We start from the raw sequence: 18,047 nt of genomic DNA on the forward strand, positions 1-18,047 counted from the left end.
TGCCTGAGCTCGGATCATACCAATATCAGGGGGGATACACGCACAGTCGTAAATTCCCACAGTGTGCACTATGTGCTTCGAATATTGTGTGTACTTTTTGTTTTATACAGTTGTCAGCCAGGCATCTAACTATGAAAAAATTACACTCCAAAAGACCCCGGGCTTCTGACAAAACAACCCGGGCTTAAGCCCACTAAGCCACCCCCACGCTCCGCCCCTGCTGGAGAAATCAAAGAACATGATCCTCACAGTGCTTCCAGGCTTCTCCAGGTGAGCCAGAGCTCGGTGCAGGAGGTAGACCTGCACCGGGACTTATGTAGTCAAATTTAGAAAAACAAGCCTGGCCTTAGTTCATCTGTGAGATTTCAATGAAATACCTTTATCAGTTGATCTATTTAAATAAGACCAGCACAGGTAATAATAACAATGTAAAAGCTTTATTTACAAAATAGGTTAAACAGGTTACATTGCAACCTGGCAAAAAACAAAACAAAAACACTAATCAGATGCCTACAGTACCATGAAAAGTATTTTCCCTCATTCCTATATTTCTCTCACTCTTTTTTTTCTTTTTTGATATTTGTCACGCTTACATGTTCCGGCTCATCAAACAAATTTTAACATTAATTTCTATATAAACGATAACCTGACCCAGGTTATCGTTTATATGACAATAGGTTATATAAACGATATAACAATAACCATAACCCAAGTACGCTTAGGCTTCATTTCATGAAATAATGGCAAGACATTCAGGATTTTCCGGCAGAGAGCAGACTTCTTGGTTACATCAATTATAGCAAGTCGTCCAGGTCCTGAAGCAGCAAAAGGGTCACAGACCATCATACTAACACAACCGTATTTGACGGTCAGTATGATCTTTTTATGAAATGCTGTGGTAGGCTCTTGCCAGATGTATCAGGACACAAACCTTCCAAAAAGTTCAACTTTTTTCATTGACCTTAGCTGAAGCAAGTGGGGCCTGCAGTTCTTTAAATGTTGTTCTCGGTCCTTTTTATAACCTCTTGAATGAGTCATCAATCATCTCTTGGAATTCACCACTGTTTTGAGTTTTCTCTGTTTGTCTAAAATGCTTCTCACCGTGGTTCACTGGAGTCCCAAAGCCTCAGACATGGCTTTGTAACCCTTTCTAGACTGATGGATGTTAGTGACTTTGTTTCTGTTCTTGCAGTTTTGTTTTGTTTTTTTTAGATTAGAGCCTTTGTGTGAATGTTGAAATTGACCTCAGCTTCACAAAAATGTGGTTAATCACAGAGAATTCATAAATTAACAAGAGAAGAATGACTTTTTCATACAGGTCAGGTAGGTTTAGCTTTTTTTTTACCTCAGAAAATGAAATCATCATTTAAAAACTGCATTTTGTATTCACTCAGGTTATCTTTTTCTAATATTAAAAACATGTTTGTTTATTGGAAACAAAATATGCAAAAACTATTAAAATCAGGAAGAGGGCTAATACTTTTTCACAGTACTGCATATACTCAAAAACACACACCTTCAAAGAATTAAACACATACTGAATTTATACACAGCAGTAGCTCAACCAGCACCAGCAACTAACTCCCTTCCTCAGCAGCTGCTGCTGCTACTTGGAGTCCCACTAGAGCTACCACTACTCTCCCCAAGGTCCTCCTCTTCCACCTCATGCAGATCATCCATCACCTCCAGACTCTCACAGATAAGCCCTATCTGCCTTTTCATGTGGGCCATGGTGCTCTGCATCCTCCTCATCTTCCGCTGTAGGGCAGTGGCAATGGCCCTGTGATTCCTCTGCCTAGCTTCGTACTCCTGCCTCAACTGCTTGTAGCAGTTGTGTTGAGCCTGGGTTCGGTGGGAGAGTATCGTCCCACAACCCATGTGGCAAGGCTGGCGCCAGTGCTCACAGTGGTGCGCATGGGTCTCGAGGTCCCTGCGGAGGAGCTGTACCCTGCAGCCCTGGTAGGGGCAGGGGATTAGCTCATACAAACAGCTCATGCTGTGGCAGTACTGCTCTGAGAGGGGAAAGGTCTCTGCACAGCCACGGATCTCATTCTTGCACTGTGAAGCACATAGAAGAAATCATATAGTTAATAAAATGACTTGTGTTATAAATGTGTTATAAATCGGTCTGCAGGAATTGAGATAGAAGCTAATCCAAGCCATAGACGACTGAAAACAAAACAATTCTGATGCACAACCTAATCATTTCAGTCATTTATCAAGCAAAAATGTCAAACATCCAGTGGCTTTAGCTTGGATTTATATTATTTGCTTTCCTCCATCTCAAATAAGTCATCTTGGGCTCAGAGAATTTGTCTTGATGGTGTCCTTATTATTAATAACTTAATAAAAACAGTCACAAATAAATGTGTCCCATGAAGTGGTTCACACATGAAAATGCCAGGCAGCACCAGGCAAATACAAATGTATCCACTCTGTTAGGGCTCATAAAAAATCATGTAAAAATGTGTTCAAATTCCCTTTCCTACCTTGATCTTCAGGCGTCCAATAGATTTGCTTAGCTTGAACATGACAAAGATCAAGCTTGGGTTCACCGGCTTCCTGCAGCAGGGGCAGGTCTCCTGTCTGCAGAGGACAACTAGGAATGAGTCTCTGACCAAATAAAAAAGCCAGGTAAAACTTTTGTCCAAGGATACTGATAAGATACATTCAGTACCTTTTTAGCCACTGCAAGATGCATTTCTTGCAGAAAATGTGGTGGCACGCAGCTCTTACTGGACATCTGAGGACCCCTTGGCATATGGTGCAGATCAGATCATAGTCTGGAGTGTCCACAAACAGCTCCACATCATAACCCCCGCTCTGTGTTGACACCTCTGGGTCTGCCTAGATGTGGCCACAGTGTGTAGAAAAAACAGTATCTTATATTTCAGATATACCTGAGACTAAAAACCATGGCTCTGTGACTGTCTATAACCTCTCCACAGTGTTCTCAAAATATAAAAAAAGAGAGACAACAAAACAGAGCTGTTCTGGAAAGCCATATGACTGATCACATGATTACAACAAGTAAGTCTGCTCCCTTCCCAAAAATCTTTTTTTCTAACACACAAAACATTAAACAATGACAAAAAAAAGATCTGAAATGATCCTCAATGGTATTTTTACTTTGTTAAAGTACAACATATAATAAAAATGCCACAATACTCATGTATTAGTATACAATTCAAATACCAAGCAAATAATAGAGTTGATTCTGGCTATATACAAAATCTGTTTTTGACCTACTGAGCATCAGTCCATAAATCTGAGATGCTAAATCTAGATTAAAATACAAAAAATCATACAAATAAATAAATATAAAACACACGCCAAAACAAAAAGCTGCCCTCTACTCACCATGGCAATCTCCTGTTTTATTTTTCTCAGCGTGTTTCCATAACCCGGGGGGCTGGTTTTACTGCATATCGATCCTCTCATATGTCACATAAGTAACACACACCCGCGTTATCAATACAACACACGTGAACATTCCTGACTAAACACCGCGTGTGTGCGCGCGCGCTCGACAGATGAAAACAGTGGGCTAAACTGTAGAATCGGAGCCATAATGGGAGAGCGTCGTTTCCCTGCTGTTCTAGCACCAAACTCATGGTTCACACGGCTGCTATTGTTGTGATACTCAGGAACTACATTATAAATAAATAAATAAATAAATTATAAGCATATAGATCTGATTATTTTCCCTTGCTTTATATAAAGTTTACTGTCAAAATTAAAAGTTTAAAAACCACCAGTTTGGTGTTTGTGCGTTCATTTGTTGACAACAGAAGTCTGACCAATCACCGCGCCGTGCGCTCAGATGACGTGCAACGTGTGCGACCCTGCCGTCAACATGCGGGATGGATGGCGGTGTTGACTGTAGCCAACGTGTGACATGAGAAATAAGTAGTATACGCCGCCTGTACTCTCTACATCACTTCTTTTTTGGGCCATTTCTCACGGGCAAGATGGCAAATACCAACCTTCAGTTCAAAACCAAGTGAGTTTTGCTTGCTGCACGTGTGAGCTGGAGATCATGTAGCAAGCTAACACGAGCTAGGCTAAGGTGTTATATGAAGTTGTTGAATCCACTGTTGCCGTTTTCTTGTTCCTTTACAGTTATGCTGTTTCCAGCAAGATCGAGCCATTTTACAAAGGGGGAAAAGTGCAGGTGGGTGCTCGGCTTTGATGTGTGTGTGTCTCTGTGTGTGAAGCTTCTATTAATGTCTTGTGACACTTTAGACACTTTTGTAACAATGCGCTGGTATAAAGTTGAGCGAATTGCACAAGGTATACAGGAAGTGCAGCAAAATCAAGAAAGTCCTGACTTTGTTTCTTGATAATCATGACAAACAGATGTTTTCAGAGTCTCACACATCTGTTTTAAGTCTGTATGACAATAACCAAGATTACCTTAAATCTGACCTCTCCCCTTTTTTTTTCAGATCAGCAAAGATGAGAAATACATCTTTTGCACCTGTGGCTCTCGAGTCAATGTTTTGGAGATCAGCACTGGGAAGATCATTCACTGTGTTGAGCATGTGAGTTCAGCATCTAACATCAGGGGTGGGCAGTTCATTTTTACCAGAGGGCCACATGAGAACCTGTGTCTGTTGTGGAGGGCTGCGCCAAAAAAGTTGAACTGACTTCAGCTTGGCATTTCTTTCATTTCATATAAACTGCTCCCAGTAAAAGTAGATGTTACAATGAGGCAATAATGATGAGAATTAGGTTAACTAAAAGCACAGACATTTTGTCACTGTTTATTCAACATCCCCAGAGATGGCTGTGAACAAAATGTGCACGTTTGTTCAACATTTAAAAGACTTTAAACTTGCAGCTGTAGTTTAATAACTTCATCTGCATTTGTTGATTTCTTGTTGAGCAATGGAAATCTAGTTTTGTTTTGGACTTGAACAAGAGCATTACAGTCAAGTTCTGTGTCCAAGGTTGAAATGTGAAGAGCAGCAGACAGGTGATCTCAGCAGACAGAACATCATCTGGATTTGTTAAACTTCCATCATTCAGAGTTTTTGTTCACAGTGTGATTCAGCTATTTTGCTTTGGGGAAGTTAACTATTTTAGTTATATCTACAACATGGTTAATTTATAGCTGTGACTTATACAACACCTCCTGGTGTCTGATTCAGTGGGAAAATACCAATTTCAGTCACTCTTTTCCTTCACCTGTCATTGTTCCTGTCACATTTAGATAGCCATCGGTTGTAATACCTGCCAGTTTGTCCCATGGCAGAAACACCCTATGCGTGCAGTTACCTCCATGAAGAAATCACTCCCTGTCTTAGTGCCTTTCAGTGAGCACTTTGCTGGCAAGCTGCTCTGTAATATACAAAGAAGACTAACCAGGTTGTGTCGCAGACATCCCAGCTCTCGACCAGAGCCAAAGAGATAAAGTCCAAATTGTCCGCTTACCTTTTTAACTGAAAAAGTAAGATTTTTCTCAGTGTCCTCAATCCTTCTTGTTACAGTTTACCTCTCCAGGTAAACTGTAACAAGAGGGATCTCAAATGCTTCTTTTTATCTCAGCGCATATTAGCACAGCAGTGCACCAAACACTCTTTCATAAACTCCCAGTCAGAGAATGAGATACTGTGTTTTGGGGGGTTTTTTGTTTTGTTTTTTTTGCGATTTTGTGAGAAACCACAAAGCGGATCCTCATTGCTCCATCCCTGCTGGACGTGTAAAACATCTCATAAACCTTCATAAACATCTGCTCTAATATGTTTACAGTGAATCTGCATTCTCATGCACATCTAACAATTGAAAAATCTCTAGTTTCATCTTGGAAAGAGATCCAAATTGCTTTGGGGTTACATCATGAAGGGCATCTAGCCCAAATGATCTGCCAAATTAAACAGCACTGCCTGCTGTGATGAGCCTTTGTCTCACAGAAACCTTGGCTACTGCATCTTTACTGTCTTTATATCAACAACCTCATTCTAACTATTGCCATTGGTGATTTATCAGTCTTCTTTCTTTTTGTGAATAAAATGTACTTCCATGTTTCCTGTCTGAATATTTTGTTGTTGTTTTTTCTCCGGCAGGATGATCAAGAGGACATCACGTCATTTGCTCTCAGCTGTGATGATGAGGTACAGAAATGCTTGAGTCACTTCTCATTAGATCAGTCACATTTGTGTTTTCAGTATTTTCAGCTGTCACCCTGTACAACAGGACTCAGTTGGTCTTTGCTTCGTGTGTCTCCACAGATGCTGGTAACAGCCAGCCGGGCGCTGCTGCTTAAGCAGTGGGATTGGAGGCAGGCTAACTGCAGTCGGTCCTGGAGGGCTATTCACACTGTCCCCGTAGCTAGTATGACCTTTGACTCCACCTCTACTCTCCTAGCCACAGGTCAGCTATCACATGATTTATTAAAAAGAAAAGTTTCTCCCTGATATCTGCTACGTGTGTGTGTGTGTGTGTGTATATATATATATATTGTTTCTATTTATTTACCTGCAGGTGGCTGTGATGGCACAATAAAACTTTGGGATGTGGTGAAGCAGTATTGCACTCATAACCTGAAAGGGTCATCTGGTGTTGTACAGTAAGTCTCAGGCTCTCGTCTTAAAATGATGTATATTCGTATATCATACCATTTTTCTGCTGCTTATCTGGGTCTGGGCTGCAGGGGCAGGAAACTAAACAGGTACAAAGGTGCTTCCTAGCCAGCATGTCCTGGGCCTGTCTCAGGGCCTCCTCCTTCCCAGTGGGACATGCCCAGGACATGCTGGAGAGATGACATTTCTCATCTGGATTGGAAATGCCATCCTGATCAGTTGCCCAAACCACCTCAACTGGCTTTTATACTCAGTGCACTCTTTTACACAGCAGATTGGTGCAGTGTCTGTGATGGACACTATTGCCACACCAGTCCATCTGTCAGTCTTCCACTCAGCTCTTCCTTCTCTCATGAACTGGACTCACAATTATTTTAATGTGATAACTTAAAAGAGGCAATGTGGAAGTTTCAAATTGATACCAATGGGTTTATCTACCAGGAGGTTGAGAGGTAGCACTGGTGGCTGCCAGTATTTTTTACAAATGCTCATATGTAGCAGGATTTAACAATAATATGAAGAAACTAGAAAAAAAGGAAATATTTTGTGTCTTTGTGCAGTTTGGTCCAGTTCCACCCAAATACCGACCTGCTGCAGCTTTTCTCCTCCTCTTTGGACTGTGGCATCCGGATATGGGACCTGCGCTCCAGCCAGTGTGTGTGTGTCCTGCAGAGCCACTACAGTGCTGTGACATCTCTTAGCTTCAGTCCCGATGGTAACGCCATGGTCAGGTACTGTGATATTTTAAATCAACCTCAGACTCCTTTTTGTTTGTGTAGCGCTGTGTGTTAAAGTCCTGTGCTCTTTCAGTTCTGGCAGAGACAAGATCTGCACAGTTTGGGACCTGAAAACTCGCAAAGCCAAGAGAACTGTTCCAGTCTATGAGGTGAGCTCGTCAATTTAGATTCATTTTAACTTAAATACATTTTGTGCTCTTCATTTGGGGAGAAAAACTGGAGCTTTATTTGTGTGTATGTGATCTTACAGGCTGTGGAGGGTGTTGCAATTCTTCCTGGAAGTACAGACTTGGCTGAGATCGGAGTAAAGAGCAAGGACTTGCATTTCATCACAGCTGGAAGCAAAGGTCTGGCTGCTAAATACCTCAAATATTTATATAAATGTCCTTTATCTCCTCTGTGTCACTCATCTTCTCTCCTTTCTTTCTCCTAGGTGTATTAAGGGTGTGGGAGGCCAGCACGGCACGTTGTGTCTACACGCAGACCCTTCCCTCCACCCTCCCCTCTGCCTCTGAGGAGGATGAGAACGACAACCCCCGCAGTCTGACATACCTGTTTCACCTGCCCGCCTCAGCTAGACTGGCCACAGTCACTGCAGAGCACAACATACTGCTGTATCAACTGCCTGCTCTCACCACACAGCAGCAAGTGGGTACTGGGGTCACGTCTTAGTGGACTGCTTAGGTCCAATACTTACATGACATCACACTACAGCTTCAAACATCTGTTAGTTGTTTCTTTTTCTTACTTTTACATACACATTAAAAATAAATCCAATTTTATGGAATTGTTTGTTTCCCTGGTACACAGAAAGAGAGAAGTAAAAAAAAATCTTACAAAAATAATAAAATATATCATCACCAGCTTTGTAATTGTTATTTTAAACATTGGTATCATCTCAGAAGGTTCACTATGTTTCTATTTTTTGCTGTTCTGTGTATCTGCGTATTAGAATTAACGGTCACTCTCTCCTCGGTTGCTCTATTCACCCTCCCGCTTCAGTTTGTGGGCTACAGTGACGAGGTGCTGGACGTGAAGTTTCTGGGAAAAGGTGACAGTCACATCGTGGTGGCCACCAACAGCTGCCAGCTGAAGGTTTTTGAGCTGCTCACCAACAGCTGCCAGATCCTCTATGGACACACAGGTGAGTCGCCAGCAGAGGGCAGTGTGTGTGTATGCTTACATGTGGAAACATCTACAGTATGTGTATTCATGTACAGCAAACTACGGTCCAGAGACATGCATGTCAGTTTAAATGGGGTTTCTAAATTGGCTGTAGGTTTGATTGTGAGTGTGGAGCTGTCGGTCTCTGTGTTGAGCCTTTGATTGGCTGATGACCTGCTTAGGATGCAGCCTGTGATAGGCTCCAGCAACCACCTCACATGGAATAAGAGAAGCACTAAAGCAGGGATGTCAAACTCATTTTACATGATGGGCCACATATAGCCCACTATGAGTGGGCCTGAGTAGTGAAACGGCTCTTTCTCTCAATGTAAATTAAGTTTAACTAAACATTTAATACCTGAGATATCTTATTATAGGATAAATAATTGTAATTTCAACTGTTTCTGCATGATAAAGAGATGTTGATGTAGTAATTCTGGTATAATACAAATGGCAGTGATGAGGTCTTTATCAGCAGGACGAGCTGTAACATGTATCAAAATACAGTTTAAAGACCAAGCTTTCACATTTTCCAAAAATGTCCAGTGGGCCGGATTGGAGTCTTTCTCTGGCTGATTCTGGCCCCCAGGCCTTATGTTTAACATCTCTGCCATATGCCAACAAGTCATCATAGTTATTTGTAGGGGATGTAACTGCAACAGACTTACAATATACGTAATGTAGTATAGCACAAAATCTAACAATAAAAAGAAAGTAAAAGTCTAAGGACAGCTGTTTTTAAAGTAAGGTTGGAAGAACAGAAATGAAGTTCCTGCCAAGTTTTTGCGCAAGAATTCAGAGGTGACACAATGTGGTTGTCTCAGCTTTGGGACTTGCTGAGCAGGTTGGTAGATTTTTATCTCTGCTTAATTTTTTTTATCTGCTTATCTTTTTCAGATACGGTCCTCACACTGGATGTGTTCAAAAAAGGATCTCTCTTTGCAAGTTGTGCAAAGGTACGGTTAAAAGAAAGAACGAAGAATTATATATTATATGTGACCAAAAGCTGCTATCCCCCCTTTATTAGATCAGCAGTAACATTTGTATATTGCATCTGTAGGACAGGTCAGTGCGTGTGTGGCATATGGACAGTGACAGTGGTCAGGTGCGATGTGTGGCCCAGGGCTCCGGCCACACCAACGCTGTGGGCTCCATCTCCTGCTCCAGGTAACACTCCGCCTGCAAGCCGTCTAATAAGCTGGTTTTCTTTACACACGTGACAACACAGATACAAATTGAAGGGGGAAATGACTGTATGTGCATCTGCCCTTGTCTTTGTGCTTGTGCCTAGGATGAAGGCATCATTCGTTGCGACTGGTAGTCAGGACTGTACCGTGAAGGTGTGGGATCTACCTGCAGACTGCTCTGCAGAAGGAGGCATCCATCAGCTAACTGCCCGCGCCACAGAGAAAGCACATGATAAGGTACAAGGCAGAACGTTCTGGTCACAGTCCAAGAAGATCTTGTCCATTTTGTCCAGCACATTAAAGTTGCAGGACAGGTTCACGGTCACCGTGTAGCTGCCATCTTGGGAACAGCTTAGGTCTAAATAAATTAAGGAGAGAGTCATAATCAGTGGTCTCTAGGATATAAAAACCACATGTAAAGAATCACCAGTCAAATCTGATTTATAAAAAAATGCTTGAAGGGTTTGCTGACTGCCCAAAATAAAATGTCATTTGTCTGGTTCCCTGAGAAGTACAATTTAACTTTAGTCACTCAACATTTTGACTTGGTCAATTACTGTGACTTATAACAAGCATTCATATTATAGTTACAGGAAGCCAAGAAAACATGAGTAAAGACTGGCCATCTCTCTGTATTAGACTAATGGGTAAATATGTCTTATTTACCCACTTACCCACTCATCCCTTGAATTCTTTTTGTTTAAAGGCTTCACTGTGGCATCTTCATATTCTGCAAAACACCTGACTCAGGAAGGTTAGAGGAGCCATATGACTGCGAGTCAGTAACTGTTATTTAAATATAATTTAAAACAAGAAGAATTTAGATTATGATGCTTCTTTTTTAAATAACTCCACAGATGTTGTGTATAATAAGACACACAGACTGGTGAGTCAGCCACCAGTTGTGTAAACAGCTTTAAACAAGTTGTCCTCTTCTGTTAAGGAAATGCAGAATAATTCAGGCGTGGATCTGATTTCCAGGACGATGCTGGAAAGTAATCTTTCCTGCTACACCTGCCCTCATCTTACTTGGCAGCATAACAGAGCAATTAAAAGTCAGTTAATAGTGTGCTATGCGTATTTCTTTATACCAGGTTAAACCGAAGTAGGATATTGGTTACTCAAGAGTAAGGTGGAACTGCAGGCAGTGTGGCAACAGGAGTGGAGATCATGAATTTCTTTGGAAACTTTATCACATTAGTTGATCCCAATTCAGTTATTACTTCAGTCTTTTAAAAAAAATAAATGTACTCATTCAAACCTTCATTTATAGGAAGCGCATCAGTTTTGTTAAAACGTCTGGTCCTTTTCTCCTCTACCTTCCACGTCATGTCTCCAGGATGTAAACAGTGTTGCCGTATCACCCAATGACAAGCTGCTGGCTTCAGGTTCCCAGGATCGCACAGCCAAGCTGTGGTCCTTGACGGGGGAGGGAACGGTGAGCCTGCTGGGGGTGTTTCGGGGCCACCGTCGTGGCGTCTGGGCCGTTTGCTTCTCTCCAGTGGACCAAGTGCTGGCCACCACCTCTGCAGACGGCACAGCCAAGCTGTGGAGCCTGCAAGACTTCAGCTGCCTCAAGGTGGGACATTTACTGTGCACGTGTCAGAATCACAGCAGTCTTATGGTGTTGCATAAAAGTAATCATGTTCAGACATTAGTGAGGTCTAATTTGTAGCTATGTTCCTTGTTCTTACTACTTTTTTAAAGACATTTGAGGGCCACGATGCATCGGTTCTTAAGGTCATCTTTGTGAGCCGAGGCACTCAGCTGCTCACCAGGTAAACGCACCAAACACGAAACCAAATACACGCCCACGCTGCGGATCGATGTGAATGCCCAATCCAGTCTTTAAAAATCATGGCTTTGTTTCTCATCTTATTTCAGATATGAATCTGTCGTAGTTTGCAAAGCTTCCTCATTTATAGTAAGACAATGAAACAAACCCTGTAATTTAAAACCAAAGCTGAAAGGTCAAGAGGCTTGTCTGTGTCTCAGTGAGAAATATCTTTCAGAGGTTTGGTGTTTATAGATGGCAGAGATTGAGAAAATTAGGAGAACCAATAATTGTATCTTTGTTTCCATCTTTATTGTTCCCTGTTGTTTGCAAGAATACAAGAAATCAGAATAGAGTACAGTGAAAAAGTCTTTAACCAGCCCTCATTTCTTTATTTCTTTTTCCTCCAAAGAGCCGGACTTTCTTGTAATTTTTAGATGTGGTCTTAAAGCAACAGTTCTCCAGGCTTTCTGAACGTCATTCAAAGGATTTTTCTGGATATTGGCTAATTTTTTCAGTTCAATCCTTGTAGCTGACCATTTTCAGGAAAATGTTTTTTTTTCTTATTTGTAAAGTCACTTGACACTGACCTAATGAATAATTCGAGCATAAAACAACACCTAACTCATAATTATATCTAATAAATAATAGAGAACCAATATAATACCACATGTTTAAAAAAAAAAAAAAAGTGCTTTTGCACCAACAAGTTTATTTCCAAAGTGCTATGAGCTAAAAAGTTGCTGTGATTTGCAGTGAGTCCTTAAAAAAGTGAGGAAATAAGTGGAGGACAGAAGAATCTATCTACAGCAGGTTTGCAGTATCTGAAAGTCAGGTCGATGAGGGGAGGGAAAAATTCAGCAAATATGGGAGACGGGATCTGTGAGATGCACTGGCCTTTCTCTTGATCCAACTACTGTTCACTGAAGTCTCATCAGAAATGGTCAGTGGAAGGGTAGAGTGTCAAGAAGCTGTTTTTAAGGAAGGGAAACGGGGAGAAAATGACAACGTATGCCAAATTACACGAGAACTGGACTGTAAATCAGTAACATCAGGTCTGGTGGGTTTTTCATGCTGTGTCTGGTTTCCACACAGTAATTAATAATTGTTTTCCATAGTGGCTCCGATGGTTTAGTGAAGCTGTGGACCATCAAGACCAATGAGTGTGTGAAGACACTGGATGCCCACCAGGACAAAGTGTGGGGTCTCCACGCCAGTCGCAAGGATGACAAGATGGTTACTGGCTCAGCAGACTCTAACATCACCGTGTGGTCGGTAAGTAGCATTCGGCTGCTAGCCTCCAGCTGGATAGGGAATAAGAAGGGAAGGTAACTTTGGCCTTAAACACTTAGCAGTCAGTCTTCTAAACAAATACTGACCACCGAAACGAAGAGTTTCACTTGTTTTTCCATTAGTGTTGCTATTTTCTCTATGACTTAACCTAAAAACTGCGTCACAATTATACAATGGATTTCATGGTGTAATCCACAAAGTTAAATAAAGATTGAAATGGACAATGAGAGGAAGTTTTAACTTGAAGAATTGATTTCGGGGTTTTTAACAGTTAATAAATACTTTCCATGTTCAGCAGCCACTTGTTTTTATCACCATTTGCACAAAGTGATCAGTCAGGTAGCTGTGTTGTTGGGAAAGTAAGGAGTTTACCTTCTGAAGTATCCCTTAAGAGGGATTCAGTGCACATCTTATCTAGGTGGTAATGTTTGCTTTTTTAAAATTTATTTTCCCTTTCTGTGTTTAAAAAAAATGTGTGTTCAGTAGATCAACAGTTTTCTCTGTTGTGCACATCTAGGATGTGACTGAAATAGAGCTGGCAGAGGAGCAGGCGAAACAGGAAGATCAGATACTCAAGTAAGTTGCACACGACATCTCTGACAGCAAGAAGAGGGATTTACTATCGTAGAACAGGCACACCTGCACCATCCATCCTCCTCTCCACTCCGTCTGCAGGGGTGGACACACTCTTTGTTTTGCTTTTAGGCGCGTGGAAAGGATCACTCAACATCACTCAGACATGATCTGCTTTTGTTTTTCCATCTGTTTTGACATCCTGCCTGTCAGCAAGTCCCTCAGATGGTTTTTGTGATTTGCTTGGCTGTGGAGGTTCGCAGGTCAAAGCTGTCAGTAAAGTATGAGTGTGGGAGTGCGTGCTTTGCTGTTCTGATAAGCACAAAAAACTTTAGGTTTGCAGTATGTGAAACAATAAAGAAATTATTTCTGTATTAAATGTTAATTTGCACTTCTAAAGAGTACATTTCAGCTCCATGTTTTTATTCGTGCTAAAGTAGCTTTGCATGATTCCCACAAATTCCGGCCCACAGTTCATCAACTATCTGAAACAATCATTTTTAACTATATTTTCTTTCTTTATTACGTTTTACAGCGTTCCCTATTGATACAGACTGCCCACCCTCATTTCCATTCATATTACTCCAAAGTAATTGACAGAAAAATAAATAAATGACAGGAAAGTTTCTATGTTTCCACCATTAGTGAGTCCACGGTAAATGGATAGTCTGTGCAATGAGCTATAATAACTTTTTCTGTTATGATGGGAAAAAGAGGCCTACAGGCTGTCAGGGGGTCACTGACAATTCATTTCTTTTTTTCTACAATCATTAACAAAAAGAATCGAAGTTGAATTTTACTGGAATAAATATCAGCACATTTATTGAATTAATGGGAAATAAATATAAGTGATCATGATACAAATTCCCTGCAGTATGTACAGGTGTGTGCGCGTGTGTTTGTGTCTCTGCCTACGAACCCACACCTGTATGTTTGTTGTGTCTGAAGGCAGCAAGAGCTGTCCAATCTGCTCCACGGGAAGAAATATCTGAAGGCCTTGGGTCTCGCCATCTCACTGGACCAGCCTCACACCGTGCTCACTGTTATCAAAGGTACCGACTCTGTCACACGGATCTATCACACTTTGGTCTCTAGTGTCTGACTTTGATTAGCTGTGTGCATGTAAAGTCCAAATTAGATGCTCATCTACGCCTGTCCTTTAGCTTTTCACCTGTGGTTACCTGAATGTTGTTATTTTTCTTCTGTACGGCTGCTTTGTTTTAAACGTTGAGTCACTCGAGCACTGACACATGCAGCTCTGGCAAACAGTGGGTCTGTGAACATATAATAACACACACCTCGTTTCTGCGCTCACTCTCTTTTGTTCAGTGACATGTAGTTAAAACTGCAGTGACATATTGTTAATCTGAAGCTGTAACGTCTCAGTATTTTGGATTTTATGCACTACTTATTTGTGTTAGTACAAAGCAATTTCATCGAAATGGAAGAAAATGTCCTGTTTTGTAACAGCAATGCTCATTTTTCACACCATGTTTGATTGGCTTCCACAGAAGGAGTTTTTTGGTTTGTTTGGTAGTTTAATCCTTCCACTGTTTATAGTATAATTTGAACACACCAGGATAGTTGGACAAAAATAAAATGGTTCATAGTTGGTGTTTCACAGTTTGCTTTGGAGGTGTCTTCATGTCACTGGCTGCAAGTTTGTTTTTTTGAGAAATCATGACATTCAGATGGCACCAGACAACTGTGCCATTGCCAAGAACAGCCGTAAGTGAGACAAACATTGAGCTATCGACACAGCTGAATGGATGGACTCTGGGGAGAGTTTGCTGAGTCCATGTGTCAGACCCTATATGAACAGACTGTCTGCTGACTCTGACTAGTTGTCCCATGTTGCTTCCAGCGATCCGTGAAGGAGAGAATAGCTCCGAGCTGTTGGAAAAGACGCTGCTGAAGCTTCGACAGGATCAAAAAGGTAGCCTGTTAAAAAGAGAATGACTGCGTTTTTACACAATACCAATACCAATACCTTTCAGACAGTGATACAGAAGTTTCCTTCTTTCTTTCTTCTGTTTTCTTGGATCCACTCAGAGTCACTTCTGCGCTATTGTGTGGTGTGGAACGCCAACGCCAGGAACTGCCTGAATGCCCAGGCTGTCCTACAGGTGCTCCTCACACACCTGCCCCCCGAAGAGCTGCTGCAGTACCAGGGAGCCCGATCACACCTTGAGGGCCTCATTCCATACACAGGTTAGGAGGGGGAACGAGTGCTTTGACGAACAGAGACCAAAACTGCATCAGACAAAAAAGAAGAAAAAGCTTTTACTCTGATTATTTACTCAAAGTGGCCACAGATTGATCTAAACTTTAGAAACACTCAGAAACGTACAAATAAGTGTCTCATATACGGAATACAACACTAGAGTTAAAGGAATGAAAACTTCCTTGTAGCGTTCTGTGAAAATTAGGTGTGTGCAATGTTATGTAAAGAGTTCAGACTGCAGGGGTTTGATCGTAGTATGTGGTTAATTAGAGAAACTGGATAGACAATAGAAAAAAGGATGTTTTGGTCTTCATGCCATGTTTATTAAACATGATATACATGAGTACAATCAATTTTCCTACATGGAAAAAATAACTGTTGTAAATTAACAGACTTTTTACTTTCTTTTTTATTTATTTATGGTCATTTTCCCCACAGAGAGACACATGCAGAGGATTGGGCGTCTGCTGCAGGCCTCCATGTTCTTGAACTACATGTGGCAGAAAATGAGAGTGGCCGGAGCGCCGTCCAGGTGAGACTCTGCTCTGAATGCTTTGACAAATCACCGCGCTGAATGTTGACTGAATCCCGGTGTTTCCGAAACAACACTGGCACCTTTCTAATATTGACTCTCGTGCTGCTTGTTTGTGGTTTCAAAGCAAATTGTTATATTAAAGGAAAATTTCACCACAAAATCAGATTTAAGTTTGTGTTTGTTCTGTTTTGTTTTCCAATCTGATTAGAATGAAGAACCGCTGACATGAATGAGGTGTCAACTTTTAACTGCATATTTGACCGTTTGGCTCTCCAAATATAGTGCAGGAGCAGCCTTAAACCATAGCTGGAAACATGCTATGTGAGGTTATTAAATGAAAATATTTTTGGTTTGTCAGCCTAATTTATGCTATTATATCTTCTCCAGTACGGGCCAAGATGAAGACATGGATACGACACCTCTGGCACAGGCTCAGCCTTTCTTTGTGATCGACAAGGAGAAAAAGAGCGGCAGCTACGAGAGACGAGACGAAGGCAACGACAGCGACGGTGAACAAGACGAAGATCCAGATTCCTGTGTTGAAGATGAAGAGGAGCTCGAGGATGTCAGTGCCACCAACAAAGCCTCCACCGACAACGGGCGAGTAGAAAACGAAGCAAGCCACAAAACTAACGGCAAGCACCACTCTGAGAGCGAGGAGAGCTCTGAAGAGGAAGACCAGGAGGAGGAAACGACAGTTAAAAAGACAAAAGGTCTCCCGGTTTCTTCGGCTCAACAGTGCCAGACTTTTGCCAGCTGACAGGAATCAGTTTGGAAACAATAGGTTTTCTTATCTCAGATTATTGGCAGCTGGAGACAGTTCAGATGTGAAATGATAACATTTGTTAGGACGGCTTCTCTACAGACTTTGAGTCATGTGCCAAAGCATCAGCTCCTCCATGCAGATTTTAATGACCCTGACTTCTTCAGACAAAAAAGAGGAAAAGGGGACGCGCAGGAGGAGGAAACCTGGACCATCTTCACACTCACCACATGCCATTGTGTTGTTCTGCAGTAGTGCAATGTCCTGATCTACCAGCTCAACTAAATGAACACACTTTTATGTAACCCAGACAGCAGTTTCCTCATATAACCGTGGAGTATTTTGTTTTCTCTGCAAATGTTAATAAAATAAACAATGTTTGATTTAAAAGGAGTCACATTTTTATTCAAATAAAATAGCTACAAAGGGAGTAAATTAAATTTGAACCCATGGCATTCACTTGATGCACAGGCGTAGAAAAAAGTGTGTCAATTCACCCATTGACACACATTCATACAAATGTGTGTCAATAGGTGAATGAGGCATGTTTTATAAAGTGCCTAAAATGCACAAGAACCAGACCATCTGCTATATGAGTGAGCGCCAGCACGAGTTGTGGTTTCCTGGCAGGCTTTAGATAAGGACTGCAGTTCTTGAGGATTCATGCTCAGCATGGAAAACTGCTGAGAAATGTCCTTTAGATACAGCTTTATCTTCCTGGTTCATCCAGGTTTTTGCAGCACAGGCCCCTGAAAGTGTAAAACAAGCTGAAGCTATGAAATCAAAAGCAGGATGTCTAAAGGTGTATTATTAGTTCCATTATGGGAAATGTCAGTCTTGAATAAACCAGCTCAACTAGAGTTTTAACCCTAGTTGACTCTTGGAATCAAGAAGTAAACCTATCATGCTTTTAAATGACAGGTGAAGCCGGCGCTCTTGGAGGAAACCCAAGCAAGGGCGAGATTGTCCTCTAAGCCTCTGATTTTATGACATTCAAAACCGAACTGCAACATTTTCCTTCTAACTTCATGTGTTTGAAACAAGGTTTAGATGTGAAACATGCCAAAACAAACAGGTTGAGTTCCCCAAAATGCTTTTATTTGCTCTCAGCTACTCAGTAACACGAGTGCACCCAGATCAGATAATGAAGTGTGTGTTCTGTGTTGACTATCCGCACGCGCAGGCGGCGGGATAGGCTGCGAAGGTTTTTCAA

General features: G+C 41.5%; 2 protein-coding genes across 2 annotated transcripts; one reads left to right on the forward strand and one right to left on the reverse strand.

Annotated features, from left to right (window-relative positions):
* Window positions 1-404: 404 nt before the first annotated feature.
* On the reverse strand, window positions 405-3,730 carry rnf151 (ring finger protein 151). The gene is made up of 4 exons (XM_005925438.2): window positions 3,361-3,730; window positions 2,678-2,847; window positions 2,490-2,586; window positions 405-2,058 (listed from the first exon to the last, which is right to left on the reverse strand). Exons 1-4 carry the CDS (start codon window positions 3,439-3,441, stop codon window positions 1,591-1,593), a joined length of 816 nt encoding a protein of 271 aa, XP_005925500.1. The 5' UTR covers window positions 3,442-3,730; the 3' UTR covers window positions 405-1,590.
* An 88-nt stretch (window positions 3,731-3,818) lies between these two features.
* tbl3 (transducin beta like 3) lies at window positions 3,819-17,252 on the forward strand. The gene is made up of 23 exons (XM_005925439.3): window positions 3,819-4,003; window positions 4,123-4,174; window positions 4,449-4,544; window positions 6,069-6,116; window positions 6,234-6,375; window positions 6,487-6,571; window positions 7,145-7,315; window positions 7,395-7,470; window positions 7,572-7,668; window positions 7,755-7,969; window positions 8,324-8,465; window positions 9,383-9,441; window positions 9,546-9,652; window positions 9,777-9,909; window positions 11,012-11,251; window positions 11,380-11,450; window positions 12,565-12,721; window positions 13,257-13,315; window positions 14,261-14,364; window positions 15,177-15,248; window positions 15,365-15,523; window positions 15,975-16,068; window positions 16,459-17,252. The coding sequence occupies exons 1-23, from the start codon at window positions 3,972-3,974 to the stop codon at window positions 16,829-16,831; spliced, it is 2,784 nt and encodes a 927-aa protein (XP_005925501.1). The 5' UTR covers window positions 3,819-3,971; the 3' UTR covers window positions 16,832-17,252.
* Window positions 17,253-18,047: the final 795 nt, after the last annotated feature.

The sequence above is a fragment of the Haplochromis burtoni genome, unplaced genomic scaffold (genome assembly GCF_018398535.1).
Source record: "Haplochromis burtoni strain Fernald_Lab_line unplaced genomic scaffold, NCSU_Asbu1 Contig_81, whole genome shotgun sequence".
Taxonomy (NCBI): domain Eukaryota; kingdom Metazoa; phylum Chordata; class Actinopteri; order Cichliformes; family Cichlidae; genus Haplochromis; species Haplochromis burtoni.

Coding starts and splice junctions, on each gene's coding strand:
- rnf151 (XM_005925438.2), bottom strand. CDS start 3,441: ATGAGAGGATCGATATGCAGTAAAACCAGCCCCCCGGGTTATGGAAAC. Junction 2,848..3,360: donor TAAAACAGGAGATTGCCATG/GTGAGTAGAGGG, acceptor GGCCACATCTAG/GCAGACCCAGAGGTGTCAAC. Junction 2,587..2,677: donor ATCTTGCAGTGGCTAAAAAG/GTACTGAATGTA, acceptor TGTCCTCTGCAG/ACAGGAGACCTGCCCCTGCT.
- tbl3 (XM_005925439.3), top strand. CDS start 3,972: ATGGCAAATACCAACCTTCAGTTCAAAACCAA. Junction 6,117..6,233: donor CTCTCAGCTGTGATGATGAG/GTACAGAAATGC, acceptor GTGTCTCCACAG/ATGCTGGTAACAGCCAGCCG. Junction 7,316..7,394: donor GATGGTAACGCCATGGTCAG/GTACTGTGATAT, acceptor GTGCTCTTTCAG/TTCTGGCAGAGACAAGATCT.